This window comes from Mastacembelus armatus, chromosome 15 (assembly GCF_900324485.2).
Source record: "Mastacembelus armatus chromosome 15, fMasArm1.2, whole genome shotgun sequence".
Lineage (NCBI taxonomy): Eukaryota > Metazoa > Chordata > Actinopteri > Synbranchiformes > Mastacembelidae > Mastacembelus > Mastacembelus armatus.
This window is the reverse complement of record NC_046647.1, coordinates 3,072,261-3,089,358: the sequence shown is the minus strand read 5'-3', so window position 1 is coordinate 3,089,358 and position 17,098 is coordinate 3,072,261. Positions and strand designations below refer to the sequence as shown.

The following is a 17,098-nucleotide window of genomic DNA, read 5'->3' as shown; positions in this document are numbered from 1 at the left end:
CACACATACTCTGCTTAAAAAATAATTTTTTTTAGGAAAGTGAAATGAACATAGAGTGATGTTGATCATTCATTGTCACACACAGGACAGGGCAAGAAAATAAAATACATGTGTACTTTCATATGACCATTAGCTCAAACAAAATTACATTGTTTTAACATTGTCATCTAAAACTTTTTAAGCTTTCCATTAGTCCATCTGTTTTTCCCTGCTGTTCTGCTAGGATCCTTACAAGTCTTTCGGTCTTCCCTCTGTTGGATGGCTGTCCCAATACCAAGAACCACTTAACCTTGCTTATGTAAGTTTGTGTGTGTGTGTGGCATTTGTTTACATAACAAATTAGAGCTGCAACTGAGAAGATCATTCAGTCCTCTTTGAGATACTGTTGTACTTTTCATATTATATTCTCGTAACACACAATCTGCTAAGTTTTCCTGAGTAAAGTTACTGCAAAATGTTCTGCCAATTTGAACATTTTCTTGTCCGTTCTTACTGTTAGGTCCGGGTGGACAGTGGCATCCAGGAGGGCAGTGACATCAGCATTTACTATGATCCCATGATCTCAAAGGTCACTAATAATACATTTAAAATAGTTTTTTAAATGGTGTGTTTTAGATTTTTAGGAACAGATTTTTGTAACAGTAAACTATATTACAAAATACTGCCATTCCACAATTGTTTGTTCTTCTGCATTAATCTCCTGTGATATCTATTGTAGTTGATTACCTATGGAGCTACGCGAGCTGAAGCCCTTGCCAGGATGGAGGATGCTCTCGATAACTATGTTGTCAGAGGTACATCAGCAGATTTTCCCAGTTAAACATACAGTCACTTTTTAAATAGACTTTAGCTTTTTTAAACATTTTGTCAAGTTTGGTTATCTTTTCTGTAGGTGTGACCCACAACATTTCCCTCCTGCGAGAAATCATCACCCACCCTCGCTTCATCTCTGGTGACATCAGTACCAACTTCCTGCCAGACATATACCCTAATGGCTTCAAAGGCCATGAGCTGGAGGTGGACGAACGCAGAGAGCTGTTGGCTTCGGCAGCAGCGCTCTACATCACCACTCAGCTCCGTTCCCAAAGGGTCCTGGGCAACCTGAGGTGAGACTATCAGCAAGGTTGATGACTACAGGGGTTGAGTATTGAGTATGCTACACACTGTCCCTACTGTTATTTAACCATTGTCTGAAAAATGGTGTGCATTCACTGACTTTTACCATAGCAAGAAATACTTTTTACAATTGACTTTTTGAAAAAAAAAAAAAAAAAAAAAGCAGACTGTTATTGTTGTGTGCACAAGACGCATAAGCAAGGTATTTTAAATTAAGAGATAACAAATATCAAACAAATTTCAAAATATAGGATGTAGTTGGACCTAACAGTGGACAGGGTGCTACAATAATTTACCCCTTTTCATATAGCTTAGAGGCTGTGATTATTGTGAGACATTGTAAAGAGTTGAGCTTTGACAGCATTTTTTCATGTAAGCCTTACAATTTGTGTCTGCAACTTTTTAAATGAGATTGGATCAAATAAATTCTCTTCAAAGACGCTTGGTATCCATAGTAAATGTGATTTGAGATGATTGTATTGTGATTTGGCATTACAGTAACTTCCATCAGTAAATTGAATTGAATTCAAACATATTAAACATTTTTTAAATATGTATCTAACAAATTAAATTAACAGCAGACAAAATATTGGGACAAGTTCAGATTTTTATACTTAATGGAACATGTCCTTGTCAATGTGATTAAATACACCTGCTACAGGAATCTGTATGAACTTAAGGGTAATTCAGTTTATCCATCAACTATAATTGCTTAGTTAAAAACACCTGTAGAAATGAAAAGGTAAATGAAGTTAGCTCAGAAAAAAGGTAAAACATTGTTTGTTGCAAAGAAGGCTTGTCACATCAACAAAAATTTCCATATACAATAATTTCCCCCTTTCCCCCTCATGTACTGTATGTGTGTAAGACAAAACCAACCAATGGTTGGCTTCTGCAGTGATGGGTTTAAAGACCAAACAGAGACAAAGAAAAGCCTGCAGGGGAAAGTTTGTGTTTAAAACTCAGTTTCCTCATTGTCGATTTTTCTGTTATTGCATGTCACTCATCCACTGGTATGTCAATACGGAACAATTTGTATAGAGTGTTAGTTGACGAAGAGAGGCAAAATCTAGCTGATTAGAGAGTAGGTGAGTGTATGTAAAGCCTAGCTTTACATTGAACAGAGACTGTGGGTCATAAATCAGGCTAAACCAGGCTGTATCCAACATGAAGATGTTCAGCATCAAAATAACACACAGATAAACTAATTTCAAACCCAAATGTCAGTCTTAGGCAAGGCAAGTTTATTTATATAGCACAATTCATACACAGAGTGCAAAGTGCTTTACAGAAATAAAAGACAATTTAATAATACATAAGCAAGAATCAAAAATAGTGAAATTAATATTAAAGAAAACTGAGTGCAGATAAATCACTTTGGATAAAACACTGTCAGTTGTCATATGTTATATGCCACACTAAAAAGAAAGGTTTTTAGCTTGGACTTAAACATTGCCAGAGACGAGGCTTGTTTAACATCATCAGGAAGACTCTTCCAGGTTTTAGCTGCATAGAACTGAAACGCTGCTTCTCCCTGTTTAGTCCTGACTCTGGACACGAGAGCAGAAGGCCTGTCCCTGATGTTCTCAGAGTTTGAGATGGTTCATATGGCATCAACATGTCAGAGATGTAATGTGGTGCTGAGCCATGAAGAGACTTATACACAAGCAGGGCTGTTTTAAAGTCTATTCTCTGAGGGACAGGAAGCCAGTGCAGAGATCTAAGAACAGGAGTAATGTGGTTGTATTTTCTGGTTTTAGTCAGGACCCGAGCAGCAGCGTTCTGAATTTAGTGTAGCTGCCTTGCAGCTCGTTTTGAGAGCCCTGTGAACAGGCCGTTACAGTAATCTAACCTGCTAGAAGTGATTTGGAAATCCCATTGGTGAAGCCGGGGATGGGATGGTCAATGATGAGTCTGCAGAGGATGTGGATGCAGCTGGGGGGGCTCAGGGCAGTGGAGGGGGCACCATTGAAGGTTCTGTTGAGGGGGGATCCTTGGCTGATGAGGGGTCCATTGCTGGTGAGATGTGAGTGTTTACTTCACTCCTCTCTTCTCTCAGGGGAGCCTTTGGCTGTTCACACGACCGTCCAGACCCAGTCTGGTGCCTCAGAGAGTGGAGGAGGTTATCCGTTAGCTGTCTCACTCCACTCCTGCTCAGATATGGGCCCTTCCCCTTGAACAGGTTGTCGCGTTGCCAAAACAGGTTGAAGTTATCAATGAAGTGCACTCCTCTTATCTCACAGGCCTTGGACAGCCATGTGTTCAATGCAAGCAGCCGACTGAATTTATTAATCCTCCTGTCAATGTTTGGGAGAGGTCCACTGACAAATGACTGGATTTTCAGTTTGTCAAGTTCCTCTAATAATTTAGAGAAGTCCTGTTTTAAAACCTCTCATTCTCCCTTTCTGGTGTCCACTCCACCTACATGCAGGATCAGCTGTTTGACTCCATGGTGTTTTGAGATGACCTGGGGGAGGAGAGCTGCTATATCGGTGACCATGGCACTTGGGTAGCTGCATGTAATAATTCTGCTGTTGTTTATGTCACTGATAGCACTGTCTCCAAGCAGAAGGATATCTCTGTCCTTCACATTTGTCACAGATTCTTTGTATCTGTTTCTCTGACTGGCTCCATGGCTCCTGTTTTTAAAGTTATTGCTTTTTTGGTTTTCAGTCACAGCAGACATTTCTTGTTCAATAAGATTTAGTTCAGACAGTGGTTGAAACCTGTTACTGAGCAGTATATTTGTTGATGCTACATGTGGTCCTGGGGTGCCACCATTCTTCTTTCTAATTCTGTGACGCTTTGGCTTGGCACCAAGTTTATGCCAGGTGGCTTCATTTTGATCAATTCCCACTCTTGAAAGTTTTGGGAAAGACACTGTATCGTCCAGGTTCAGAGTAGCATTTTGGTCAACATAGCACTTATTATTGATAGTTGCTGGCTTCTTCTGTTTTGGCTTCTTACCACTGGGTCTGAACAGAAGCGTGTTGTAAAGTCCTTTTTCAGATTCCAGAGCAAGAATCTTCATTTGTAACACATTGATTTCTTCAATTGATTCGGCAGTTTTGGCACAATTTGTTTTCTTTTCCAGACGTGTTGAAATATAAACAATCCATGGCTGTAATCCGTCAATAGGTCAGATTAGTTGTTAAAAAGAAAAGTAAAATCCTGACTAAAATTTCAAGTGTAGTTAAAAAAAAAGGGGTGAAAAAGTGTATCATAAAATCATTGGGTAAAAATAAATGAAATAAAAAGGAATAAAAGCAAAGTAAAGCTGGCAAAAGCAGGAGCACGCAGAAAAGCGTCTGCACTCTTCAGAAGCAGGAAGTGAGAAAGGCAAATGTAGTCTTACTATGACTACATTTGCAGAAAGTTCATATATGATCATCACCTCATGCTGGTTTTATGGACAAATGGGAAACTGGTCTAGTGTTTAAGACATGTCAACACTTCATTCACTGTTTTTTCTGGAAGCATTATATCTTTTCAGTTCCAAAGTCACCACACAGAGAGTTGTATTTCTTAGAAACTGTGGATAGGCAGCAAAGGTTTGACAGACTTTCTGTCTATATGCTGCTTTTTTTGAGCAAGGTTACATCATATCCAGTGTTTTCTGTCTGTGTATTTAATGGGAGGCTGCAATATGAATCTGTGGTTATATCCCAATTCAGGAGTCGCATGCTTCAAAGGCCAAATGCTAATTAGCAACAATTGAAAACATTCTGCCTGCCAGCAAAAGCAAAGGTCGGAAAAAAGTTGCTACTTTTTTGTTCAGTCTTTGTTAATATGATAGGGGGAAAAAAAAAGATTCCAATTTGTTAGTACAAGAGCTTACCATCTGTATAGCTTGCCAGTCCAGATGACAGAATCTGATATGAGCATAAAGCGACACAGTAGAGCTGCCCATGTTGATCCTTATTAGGTGTTGGCCAGCCATTTGAGCAAGTTGAATCAGCAGCACATGGTGTTAAAAAAACTGAGGTGTCTGCCGAATAATTCATCCTGACAAATCACAAATTTGTAGACTTTCACCTTATTTTACTATTTTCTTTTGTATCTTATGAGGTTACATTTGAAAAGGTAACATTTCATCTTCAGTTCTGAAAGATGATGAGGTAAGGATTTTGTTTACAAGCAAATTATGTTATTTCTTTAAAACTAGACGTGTGTGTTGCAGAGCGTCAACTACCCCTATGGAATGTAGACACTGGGAGCTGTGTTTGGAGCTGGGGGAAGAATGCCATGCTGTGGAGGTTACCAAATCAGGGAATGTTTGTACTGTGAGTATTTAATGTGCAACCATGTGCATCAACAAATCAAAAAAAAAACTTCATATATGTAGGAGGCAATGACCCTGAAGCACAAGGCTTTGCTTTACTGGAAAGATGAAAGATGCATTGAATAAATTTGTGATCTGTGCTAAAATTTGATGTTCATTTAAATCATAAGCATAGAGACAACTAACTCATAACACAGCTATAAAATTTTCTATTAAATACATCCAGATACATTCACCTAGAAATATGTACATGTGAATCAACCTTCTATTTGCCCTACACATGCTCATTTTTAACCATAGTCAATGCAAAGCTTCTCATGAATGCTAATTCGCATGCCATATTAATGACCCTGGCATGTTCTTTTGTTACTGTGTATCAATTCAATTCAATTCAATTCAATTTTATTTGTATAGCGCCAAATCACAATACAAATCATTTCAAGGCACTTTACAAAAACTAAAACTAAAAACCCAACAATTCCCTTATGAGCAAGCACTTGGCGACAGTGGAGAGGAAAAAACTCCATCAATCAATGTAACTTCTCAAGACGAAAGTGTTCCATTCCATTTGGGGTTGGCACAGTGGGTCAATCTGACCACATGAGTGATCGATTTATGCCGGACGCCCTTCCTGACGCAACCTCAGTGGCTAGCAGCCCCTGGTCTTCCAAGTTGATCCCCCATCTAAGTACTAAGCAGGCACAGCCCTGCTTAGCTTCCAAGATTGAATACTATCAGGCATTTGCACCTAGGTGTGGCCGCTACCATATTTTAAGAAATACTTCTGCATAAATGGATATAATTCCAAAGGGTTCACTTTTTATTTTTTTGCCACTGTAGTTGACCATCATAAGATAACATCCGTGAGCAGGAAAAAATGAAAATGTGAAGCTCCAGTGTAGACTTACTCCTTGTCTCCCTTGTCATAGATCTGAGTCATTGCAGCCATTAGGACAGTTAACAGAAGACTGTCTATCTCTGTAGGTGGAGATAGATGGAGTAAGACTGGAAGTCAAAGGACAGTGGAACCTGGCCTCCCCACTGCTGCCACTCACCATCAATGGCACAAACAGGATGCTACAGGTAACACACACATATATTCACATTCAGGTTGTTAAATTCTGTTTTTACCTCATTAAAAAAAATTAAAATGACCAGTCTTTGTGAAGAGATTGTAGATCTTGTGCAGATATTTTGTCTTTTGTTTTAGTGTCTGTCCAGAGATGCTTCAGGCAGGATTGTTTTGCAGTACCTGGGAACATTGGTAAGATTTTATATATTTACGTACAAAATTATAATATTATCATCAATCATCAACAATTTGACCTAGGCTAAAGGTATCAAAGAGGTCCTAAGAACCTAAGAAATTACACAGGGTTCAACAAAAATAAAGTGTGTAGGGAAGTTTTGTATACATTAACAAATACTATCATGACTGTGCTTGTTTAGTTTTTTAGCAGTTTTAGAATATACTAAAATAATCTGACAAGTGACTTTAAAATAATAGTAGTAGTGTACTAATCCTTGAAACTGTCCAGGGATTTAATTTTCTATAACTGATTTCAAAAGTGTATTTTAAAAACATTTCTTTCCATATTCAGAATTCTCAAAGTTGATTAATAGTTTAATGTATATACAGTATGCATCTAATCACCGTCCATTAATCCACAATAGGATGGTTTCCTGTTAATGAACAATTTTAAAATGGGAATTAATCAGCGGTTAATGCAACCTTGAACTCCAGCCACTGCTGTCTCTTGTAGTAAGCAGTTTGCTTTGTGAATCATAAACATTTTTTTATTAACTTGTGGCACTACACCGATTTTGGGCCATCACCATAAAGCAAAGGAGAAGTTCTTAAAGGGGAGTTCTGAAATCAGGGACAGTCCCTAGTGGTATGTGTATCTTCCTCAATCTCGGGTCCTGGGAGTTTGAGGGTTCTTCGCAGTATGTTAGCTCTTCCTAGGAGCCACTCTCCCAGTTTGGGGGTCACAGCCCCAAGGGTGCTGATTACCATGGGCCCCACTGTTGCCTTCACCTTCCACAACCTTTCTATTCCTTCTTTCAGCCCTTGGTATTTCTCAAGCTTCTCATGTTCCTTCTTTCTGATGTTGCTATCACATGGGATTGCTACATCTATCACTACGGCTTTCTTCTGCTGTTTGTCCACCACTACTATGTCTGGTTGGTTAGCCATCACCTGTTTGTCCGTCTGTAACTGGGAGTCCCACAGGATCTTAGCTCAGTCATTCTCCACCACCTGTGGAGGTGTATCCCATTTGTGTACAGAAACATCTGTGCCAGCCCATGCTTGGCACATACTGTATAAAATTAGTGCCCCTTTGTGTAGTAACTATGATCTTTATTTTATCAGAAACAATTTCCCCTTGATCATGATGCAGTACAAGACACCTCATTTGTGACTTTCTGACCATGTATTTTTATGCAGTTTAAGGTTCGTGTTCTGTCCAAATTGGCTGCAAAGTTGAACTCCTACATGCCAGAGAAGGTTCCAGAAGACACCAGCAGCATCCTGCGTTCACCAATGCCAGGCACAGTTGTGGCTGTGTCTGTCAAGCCTGGAGATACGGTAATACCAATATGTTTACAGTGTGCATAGAGATAGGACCAAAAGCAATTCTTTACTTCACTGCCTGGTATAATTAAGTAAGAAGTGAATAACATAATTATCAGAAGCCAGTAAATATTTCTTACACATTATCCATTGCATTTAACTCTTGGTAAAATATAGTGACATTTTATAAAAGGAGTATATTATTATAGGAGTCTGTAGAGTGCAGAACAATATAGGCTCGTTCTATTTCTACCTTAAACTGATATGCGTAGTTGCAGACTGCTTAACTGATGGGTCTGGGATTGCTTTAAGCTGGTTTTAAAACAATGTTGACATGCCCATATGTAAAATATGAATAGTTCTTAGTTTCCTGTTGCAGGAGTGTTCCTATGGACGTTTCCAATGTAGATTGTCCTGTCATGTGGATCCAGAAAGGGGGTTATCAGGCCATGCTGTCATAAATCTTCAGGACCTCACAACAAGACCACTCTCAACCCCTTACCTGGACACGTTTGTGCTTTCTGGCTTCTCCTTTATGTCCTACCAAATATATCAACCTAAGGAGGTTAATACATACCCTAGTCCCTTAGGCTCATTAGGTGAGCTATGTAAATCAGGTGAGAGTCATTAGACCCACATTCCTGAGTTGGTTTCACTTCACACCTGGCCTAATTAGGTGGCTGACTCATGTGACCCCTCTGATTCACCAAGAGTGTGTCCTCCCTGGCAGACATTTGATTTGTTCCTTAATTTCCTGGGAATAGATGAACGGGCAGCCTGGTAGATTGAAGACGGATTATGTCTGAGCCCTCCACCCCTGTTAAGGGAGGGTTTTTCCACTTGAACATATGTAGCTTCTCTGACTCCTCTATCAAACCACCTATCTTCTCTGTCCAAAATATGTACATCACTGTCTTCAAGTGAGTGTCCTGTTTCCTTTAAATGGAGGTGCACAGCTGACTGTAGTCCTGAGGAGCTGCTCCTCTTGTGCTGGGCCATCCACCTGTTAAGTGGTTGTTTGGTTTCTCCAATGTAGAGCTCTGAGTATTCTTCCTTACACAGGACAGCATATACAACATTGCTCCTCTTTTGTTTTGGTGTCCGGTCTTTAGGGTGAACCAGTCTCTGTCTTAGTGTGTTGGTGGATTTGAAGTGAACTGGTATCTGTTTCCCAAAAATCCATTTAAGTCCCTCTGAAACACCTGATACATAGGGAATGACCAGGTTTTTCCTCTGTGGATCTCGAGGCAGTCTCTTGTTTTTCTGCCTGATGTGGATGTTGCCTTGTTGAAAGCCCATCTGGGGTAGCCACAAGTTTTGAGGGCTGTCTTCAAATGTGTGTCCTCCTTTCTCTTGACCTCCATGGAGGTAGTGATGTTGTTTTCTCTGTGGCATCCTTCTCCTCACATACAAATCCCTTCATGATCAAGCTCCTTCATACCTTAAAGACCTCATGGTACCATATCATCCCAATAGAGCACTTCGCTCTCAGAGTGCAGGTCTACTTGTGGTTCCCAGAGTTTCCAATCATGGCTCCACAGGAAAGGAGCTATCAAGCTCCTTTCCTGTGGAACCCAGTCTGGGTTCAGGAGGCCGACACGCTCTGTACCTTTAAGGTTAGACGTAAAACCTTCCTTTTTGACAAAGCTTATAGTTAGAGATGGTTCAGGTAACCCTGAACCTTAGTTATGCTGCTATAGGGCTAGACTGCCTGAGGACTCTCTGTCGGTGCACTGAGCCACAAGAGGACACCAAAGAGAACAGGCTAGCCTTTTTGGACTGTGAGGTCGTCATCAGGTCTGATGGTAACCAAGAGATAGAAGTCTACAGGAAACCCACACACACAGACCAATACCTTCTTTTTGACTCCCATCACCCACTGCAACACAAACTTTGGAATTGAAAGAGGATAAAATTTTTTGAAAGGTATAGGGTTAAGTCATCATCAAAGAGGGTGAGAGCAAGAATACAAAGATAAGATAAGATAATACTTTATTGATCCAACAGTGGGGAAATTCAATTGTTACCACAGTGAAAGGACAACAGTAAGGTGCAAATTATGAAAAATATAAAGTGTGCAAAATGTGTGCAGAGATTAAACATTTTACAAATTTACAAATATTTACAAATAAGAATGCTATACATAATATGTCTAAAATAAAAACTACACAAGATAAGTTAACATGAAAACCTCTATGTGCATAGTTGAGCTTGTTAGGTTGATTGGTTGTACAATCTAACAGCGGTGGGAATAAAAGACCTGCGGTACCGCTCCTTCCTACACGGAGGGTGTAACAGTCTTCCACTGAAGGAGCTGCTCAGCGTCTCCACTGTCTGATGCAGTGGATGAGAGGTATTGTCCATGATGGATGTCAGGTTGGCCAACATCCTCCTCTCACCCGCCTCCTCCACAGAGTCCAGTGGACAGCCAAGGACAGAACCGGCCCTCCTGACCAGTTTATTAAGTCGTCGTTAGTCGTTTCTGTCCCGGTCTGTGCTGCCTGCTCCCCAGCAGACCACGGCGTAGTGGTTAGCAGAGGCTACCACAGAGTCATAAAATGTCCTTAAGAGACTGCCTGCACACTCCAAAGGACCTCAGTTTCCTCATAAGGTTGAGGCGACTTTGGCCCTGGTAGTCAGTTGTCCATGCAACCAGTCGTCCGTCCACTCCTGCCCCTTCCAGCTTCTCTCTCAGAAGTGCCAGCCGAATGATGTTGAAGGCGCTGGAGAAGTAAAAAACCTGACCCTCACAGCGGTTCTGGTGACCTCCAGGTGAGTCAGCGCCCGGTGCAGCAGGTAGATGACGGCGTCATCCACCCCGATGTTCGGCCTGTAGGCAAACTGCAGCGGGTCCATCGGAGTGCTGACAACAGAGTGAAGGTGGCTGAGGATGAGCCTCTTCATGGTCTTCATGAGGTGGGAGGTCAAGGTTACTGGTCTATAGTGGTTTGGCTCCTTAGCATGCATAGTCTTAGGAAACAGAACCACACCGGAGGTCTTCCACAGGACAGGGACCATCTCCAGACTCAGGCTCAGGTTGAAGATGTAAGTGACCACCTCACAGAGCTAGTCAGCACAGTTCCTGAGCAGTCCAGGGCTGATGCTGTCTGGACATGCGGCTTTCCTGGTCTTTAGCCGCCTGAGTTCCCTCTTCACCTGATCAGAAGTTAAGGAGAGGGGGGCAGAGATGGGCTGGTTATGGAGGGTGGAGTGGTGTGAGTGGTGTATCCGCTGGACTGTGGGTGTGTGAAATGGGGGGAGGAGGGCTGGAATCAAACCTGTTGAAGAACAGGTTTAACTCGTTGGCCAATCCCTGGTCTTCATCAGCTGTCCCTGTGCCTCTCTGTCCATGGCCAGAGATGGTCTTCAGGCCTCTCCACACGTCTCAAACGTTGTTCTGCTCCAACCGCTCCTCCAGCTTCTTCCAGTACCGTGTTCTCCACACAGAAGTTGATGTAGTCTGTGATGCAGTGGGTCAGGCTGTTGATGTCTTCTCCATGAGAGCTGCAGAGTGTCTCCCAGTCTGTGGTCTGGAAACAGTCTCTCAGTCTCTCACTGGCCTCATCAGTCCACACTTTCACAGAGTCGTATGCATCCTTAACGTTTGCATACAGCAGATCCAGCGTCTTGTTCTCCCTGGTGTGGCACTCAACATACTGGGTAAAAGTGGGGAGAATGGAGGAGAGTGAGGCGTGATTGAAGTACCCGCTGATGAGAAGGAGCGCCTGTGGGTGCCATGTCTGCATGTGCGTCACCGCTCCGTGCAGTCACTCACATGCCGCCGCGCATCGGCCGATGGAAGGATGTACACATTAAACAAGATGTGTGAAAACTCCCTCGGGATGTAATACAGCCGAATGCCGACAGTGAGAAACTCAACGTCCCGGGTGCAAAGCTGTTGCCAGGTTGCACCATCTCTCGTTAATAAACACCGTCCTTTCCACTTACCACTCTCTCCCAAAACGAACCTTGGGTCTTTCCATGTAGATGGGTGCGGGGCCGAGGAGAGCTAACAGCTGGTCTCTGGTGTAAAAAATGGAGCCATGTGTGGAGCTGAGGGGATCCGCCGACGCACTCCCAAAAATGTTAAAAAACAAATAAAAAATGAACAGAAAAGTAATAAAAGTGGCCTCCCTGTGTGTAGACTTGCAACAGGAAATGACCATGTTAAAGAAAACTGTAAGACAGGCCAACAAACAATAGAAAAAAATAGAAAAGGGAAAAGAGAGGGGAGAGCTGCCGTAACTTGCTGCTGCTCTTGCAGCGCCATCTTGTATGTAAAAAAAAAAAAAAAATCAAAATCAAATAAATTAAAAGTATAGGTTGAATATACACACAGACAGGAATTAATGATGAAAACTCATCCGGACAATAAAGGTTTACAGCTAATGAAGAGAGCTTTTGAGTCTGTGCTACAGTCTTTTTCACACTGTACCGTCTTGACACAAGCCTTCCTCTTTCCATCTCCTCTCATTTTCTGAGATACAGTGTATTCAAAAAGTATTCCTCCTTCACTTTTTTGAATTTATTTAAAAAAACTGAATATCACATTTACATAAGTATTTACATAAGCTCTGGCAGGACCACTCTAGGACATTCACAGACTTGTCCCTAAGCCACCCTTGTGTTGTCTTGGCTGTGCTTGGGGTCATTGTGGTATTGGAAGGTGAACCTTCAGCCCAGTCTGAGGTCCTGAGTGCTGGGGAACAGGTTTTCATTGAGGATATCTTTGTACTCTGCTCAGATCAGCTTTTCCCCAACACTGGCCAGTCTCCCAGTCTCTGCTGCTGAAAAACACTCCACAGCTTGATGCTGCCGCCACCATGCTTCACTGTTGGGATGGTATTGGGCAGTTGATGAGAGGTGCCTTGTTTCCTAAAGATATAATGTTTAGAATCATGGCCAAACAGTTCAAACGTGGTTTCATCAGACCAGAGGATCTTGTTCCTTATAGTCTGAGAGTCCTTCAGGTGCTTCATGGTAAACTCCAAGCTGGCTATCATGTGTTTTACACTGAGAGGCCTCCATCTAGCCACTCTGCCATAAAGCCCAGATTGGTGGAGGGTGGCAGTGATGCTGGTCCTTCTGGAACATTGTCCTATCGCTACACAGGATCTCTGGAGCTCAGTCAGAGTGACCATTAATCAGATTCTTAGTCAAGCACATTTGCATTATTTCATAGCCTGTTCTTTTTTCTTTTTCTTTTTCTTTTTTTTTTTGCTTTCTCAGAACATTCTGGGTAAACATATATTATCAACCATATTTTACTGTACTGTCATATGATTGTTCAAGGTGCTGACAAGGCAGCGATAAACGAGAAAAAGCTTAAGCATCTCTATGATGTCACAAATATTAAAGTTACACTATATAAATTGCACTGTCTCATACACTAAAAATAGCTGTATTGGGTCTGTATCAAATCATGGACTGTATATCAAGGACATGGGTCACGTCAGAGGGAGGCATACACACCCATGACTGAAAACAAATGCAGTATTAACTGTAGTTCCTGGGACACTATGTTTATCAGCATCATCCTATACTGATATAAGAGGCTCTCCAATATTCTCCCATTGTTTTCAGTTGAGGGGAGACAAGCAGCAAGCGTATGGTGAATTCTGATGCTACTGAGCACACTAACACTAACACACTCTTGTTTTGTGTGTGTTGTAGGTTGCAGAGGGTCAGGAGATCTGTGTAATTGAAGCCATGAAGATGCAAAACAGTTTGACAGCTAGCAAGCAAGCAAAGGTAACATGAAACACTGGCTATGGAATTACTGTTAACTATTAACTAACAATTTCTTCATAGTTGTTAATTGATGCTGCTAATTACTAAAAAAAAATGTCAGATAATGGTTTCTACAGTTTTTGGGTATAAACATCATTTTTGATAAAGGCAGATTACAACATGACAAGTACAGTAACAGAGCATGTCATTTCATTTTGTGGTAACAGTGTAAACAGCTAGAGGTGCAAAAAAAAGTAATGGCACTGTAATTTCTTGGTTTTCTGCGTAAATTGGTCATGATCTTCACCAAAGTCACAAACATCAACAAACACAGTAGTTCTAGGCTGATAAAACATAAAGTCATGACAACCATACAATCTGATTTATGCAGAAAACCAGGAAATTCCAGTGTCATTACAGTACTTTTTCTTGCCACTGTACACTTCTTTAGACGTTTATCAAGTTCATGTTTGAATGCTTAACTCTGTGTGGGTGCATGTGTCCCCTCTTGACTTCCAGGTTAAGAATGTCCACTGTAAGCCAGGGGAGACTGTGGGAGAGGGAGACCTGCTCATAGAACTTGATTAAGACAACTTTTTGTATGTGTTATGAACAACAAGACGAGCCTTACTCCTTTGTGTCCACAAATGAAGATCCACATTACAAAAACTGGACTGGACAATAACAGATGCCTGACTAATATTTGTTTTATTGTTTTTTTTTTTTTTTTGGGTGTTTTTTGTTTTTGTTTTTATCTCCACCTTAGAACTCCAGTGGGAATTCAGGGAAGTTTACTGTCCTTGATGGTAACTCAGAAATGACAAGTGTCAGCGGCACTAACCTATCCTCTTCACACTTTTGACTTCTTCCAGTTTCTCCTTTTGTCAGTCTTTCCTTTCTGCTTCTATTTTGCATACTCTCTAGACCAGATTGTTAGTTTTTGTTAAAGGGTTAACAACATTGCAAAAAAAAAAAAAAAAAAAAAAAATCTCATTTTACCCCCATACTGTCTGGCCTCAACCTCAACACTATTACTTTGAGTTTTAAGATATCTCCATAGGACAGCCTGCCAGCACTATACAACAATGGAAGAAAGTATGTTTGATTTATAAGGTTGTTGTGAATTTTCAAATGTTATTTTTCAGGTATTTGACCCCTATATTGAAAATTCCATTCCAACTACAACACTATACAACCTCATTACAGAAAACCAAGACCATGTGGTACAATTCCAAATAAGAAGGAAAGCTGTAATTTGACAGTACAGGACACTCACCACAACTAATAAAGTCCTCCTCCTTTTCTACATTCAGTAACTAGACTGTTGTCAGAAGATAAAAGAAGAAAACTATCACTGAGAGTAGATGGTGCTGTAATGAAAGTTTTGAGCACCAATTCTCACTTGCAGATTTTTGACAAATTAAACAAGAAAACCTGAGTACATGAGTCAAGAAACTTAACAGTAAAAAGATCTTTTTTTGGTGGGGGGGTAATCCCACCCTGGTTTATATCCATCTTTGGGAAAGGGCCGTTGGAAATTAATCCAGTTAGGCAGCTTTGCTTGCTGTTGGTCAGCTCCTGATATTTTTGATTGCCACTATTTCTTTGGTTTTTGGACATCTTTACCTTTGCTGACTGTCCACCTGTTGCTGACTTTGTGGTTGCATTGTAACCTAGGTTCTTTGAGGGAAGAGAAAATCTTGTTACTGTACACATTTCATATGCATATGTAATGGTCCTCTTGTGGCCAATGTACATGGATACTTTTTGATGCACATAGGTTTGCCTAGCCATTCATTGTAGTTTACTTATAAAATACATGCTGGTGGAATTACTGGTAGTTTGATCAGAACAGTTGGTCTACAGGTGAAGAGATGTTCATTACACTCAAACAAACCCATCCTTACAAGAACCATATCTGTAGTAGCAACACCACCACTTAATATACAACACGTTACTCAGCGCCCTGAGCTGAGTGAGTGTTACAACCCAATATAGTCTAGGGGAAGTTTTGGGGAGTAACATACGTTTCCAGGCACGGGAATGTAATCAGGTATTTATTTACAGGGTACGAACCAGCGATTCTTACAGAAAAATACAAATAGGAAAATGGTGTGACACTGGAGTAAACACTATTTTAACAGCAATAAATAACAAAGAACCAAAGAAGAAAACAGAAACAACCCCAAACTCCAGGTCTAAACCAATACAGTCAACTTATAAAGTAACAAAGGGAGAGCTAGGAGGTTGACTAGACCAGCCTGCTATATAACATTAACAGCGCTAAGAAATATTGCCAAAACACAGATAACACAATCCCACAACAGGGGTAACAAACTAGAACCGCCACGCGGTGTACAAACCTATTTAATCTAGCACAGAAGTCTGAGAAAGAGTCACAACATCAAGGGTGAAACTGACCACGGACAAAGGCACAGTTTCACCCCGAGCTAGTGAACTCTCCGAGCTCTAAATGCGCGATGGGCTGAGGGGTGGATCGCTGATTGGTGGAAGGCTGAAGCGGTGGGCCAATCAGGCGAAGAGGCGCGATCCATGGTTGATCTTCTTGCAGCTGCTGTTTCGCAACCCCGTCGGCCAATGACAATCCCGAACAGCTGCACCTATCAGTCGGAGGTGTATTTCAGGAATCCCAATCATCCTCTTCGTGGCGCACTCAGACAGAGCACAAGAAAACAGTACGGGGGGGGGGCGAGAACCAAGAAGGCCTGGGGCCGTAACACCCCTCCCCTTAAAATTTTTGCACAATCCATATGCAACTCATGCACAAAAGTTTATCAACAAGAATAACATTATTTTGTCTATACCAAACAAAATTTTTGTTACTCACATCTAGATAAGGCATCCGCTAGTAAATTTTCGGAGCCCTTTTTATGGCGGATTTCTAGATGGTAGTCTTGGACTGTAAGAGCCCATCGCATTAGTCGCTGGTTGTGGTTGTACATTCGGGCGAGGAATACGAGTGGGTTATGGTCGGTGTAAACCAGGATAGGAAGGTGACTGGATCCAACATATACATCAAAATGCTGTAGAGCCAATATTAATGCTAAAGTTTCTTTCTCAACAGTTGAATACCGAGTTTGGTATTTGTTAAACTTTCGAGAAAAGTAACTAACCGGGTGTTCAATGCCCTCCAAATCGTCCTGGAGTAGAACGGCTCCAGCCCCAACATCACTGGCATCAATGTCGAGCCTAAAGGGTTTAGAGTGGTCAGGGGATTGTAACACAGGTGAATGACATAACAGAGCCTTTAGACATTCAAACGCACTTTGACAGTCAGGGGTCCATTCAAACCTTTCTTTTGGGCTAAGCAGACTAGTTAGGGGTTGAGCAACTGTCGCAAAGTTTCGACAGAAAGCACGGTAATAGCCTGCCAT

The 17,098-nt window shown here is 41.4% G+C and overlaps 1 protein-coding gene across 2 annotated transcripts in view; it reads left to right on the top strand.

The window, feature by feature from the left end:
- The window catches only part of pcca (propionyl-CoA carboxylase subunit alpha), a 59,935-nt gene extending 44,401 nt beyond the window's left edge, over positions 1–15,534 (top strand). For both annotated transcript variants that reach the window (XM_026309127.1, XM_026309128.1), the window contains 10 exons: positions 224–298; positions 500–568; positions 719–794; positions 893–1,106; positions 5,297–5,399; positions 6,383–6,481; positions 6,609–6,662; positions 7,848–7,988; positions 13,647–13,724; positions 14,223–15,534. In XM_026309127.1, coding sequence (XP_026164912.1) covers positions 224–298; positions 500–568; positions 719–794; positions 893–1,106; positions 5,297–5,399; positions 6,383–6,481; positions 6,609–6,662; positions 7,848–7,988; positions 13,647–13,724; positions 14,223–14,291 — 978 coding nt within the window. In that variant the 3' untranslated portion in view covers positions 14,292–15,534. The remainder of the gene's footprint in view (positions 1–223; positions 299–499; positions 569–718; positions 795–892; positions 1,107–5,296; positions 5,400–6,382; positions 6,482–6,608; positions 6,663–7,847; positions 7,989–13,646; positions 13,725–14,222) is intronic.
- The last annotated feature ends 1,564 nt before the right edge of the window (positions 15,535–17,098 follow it).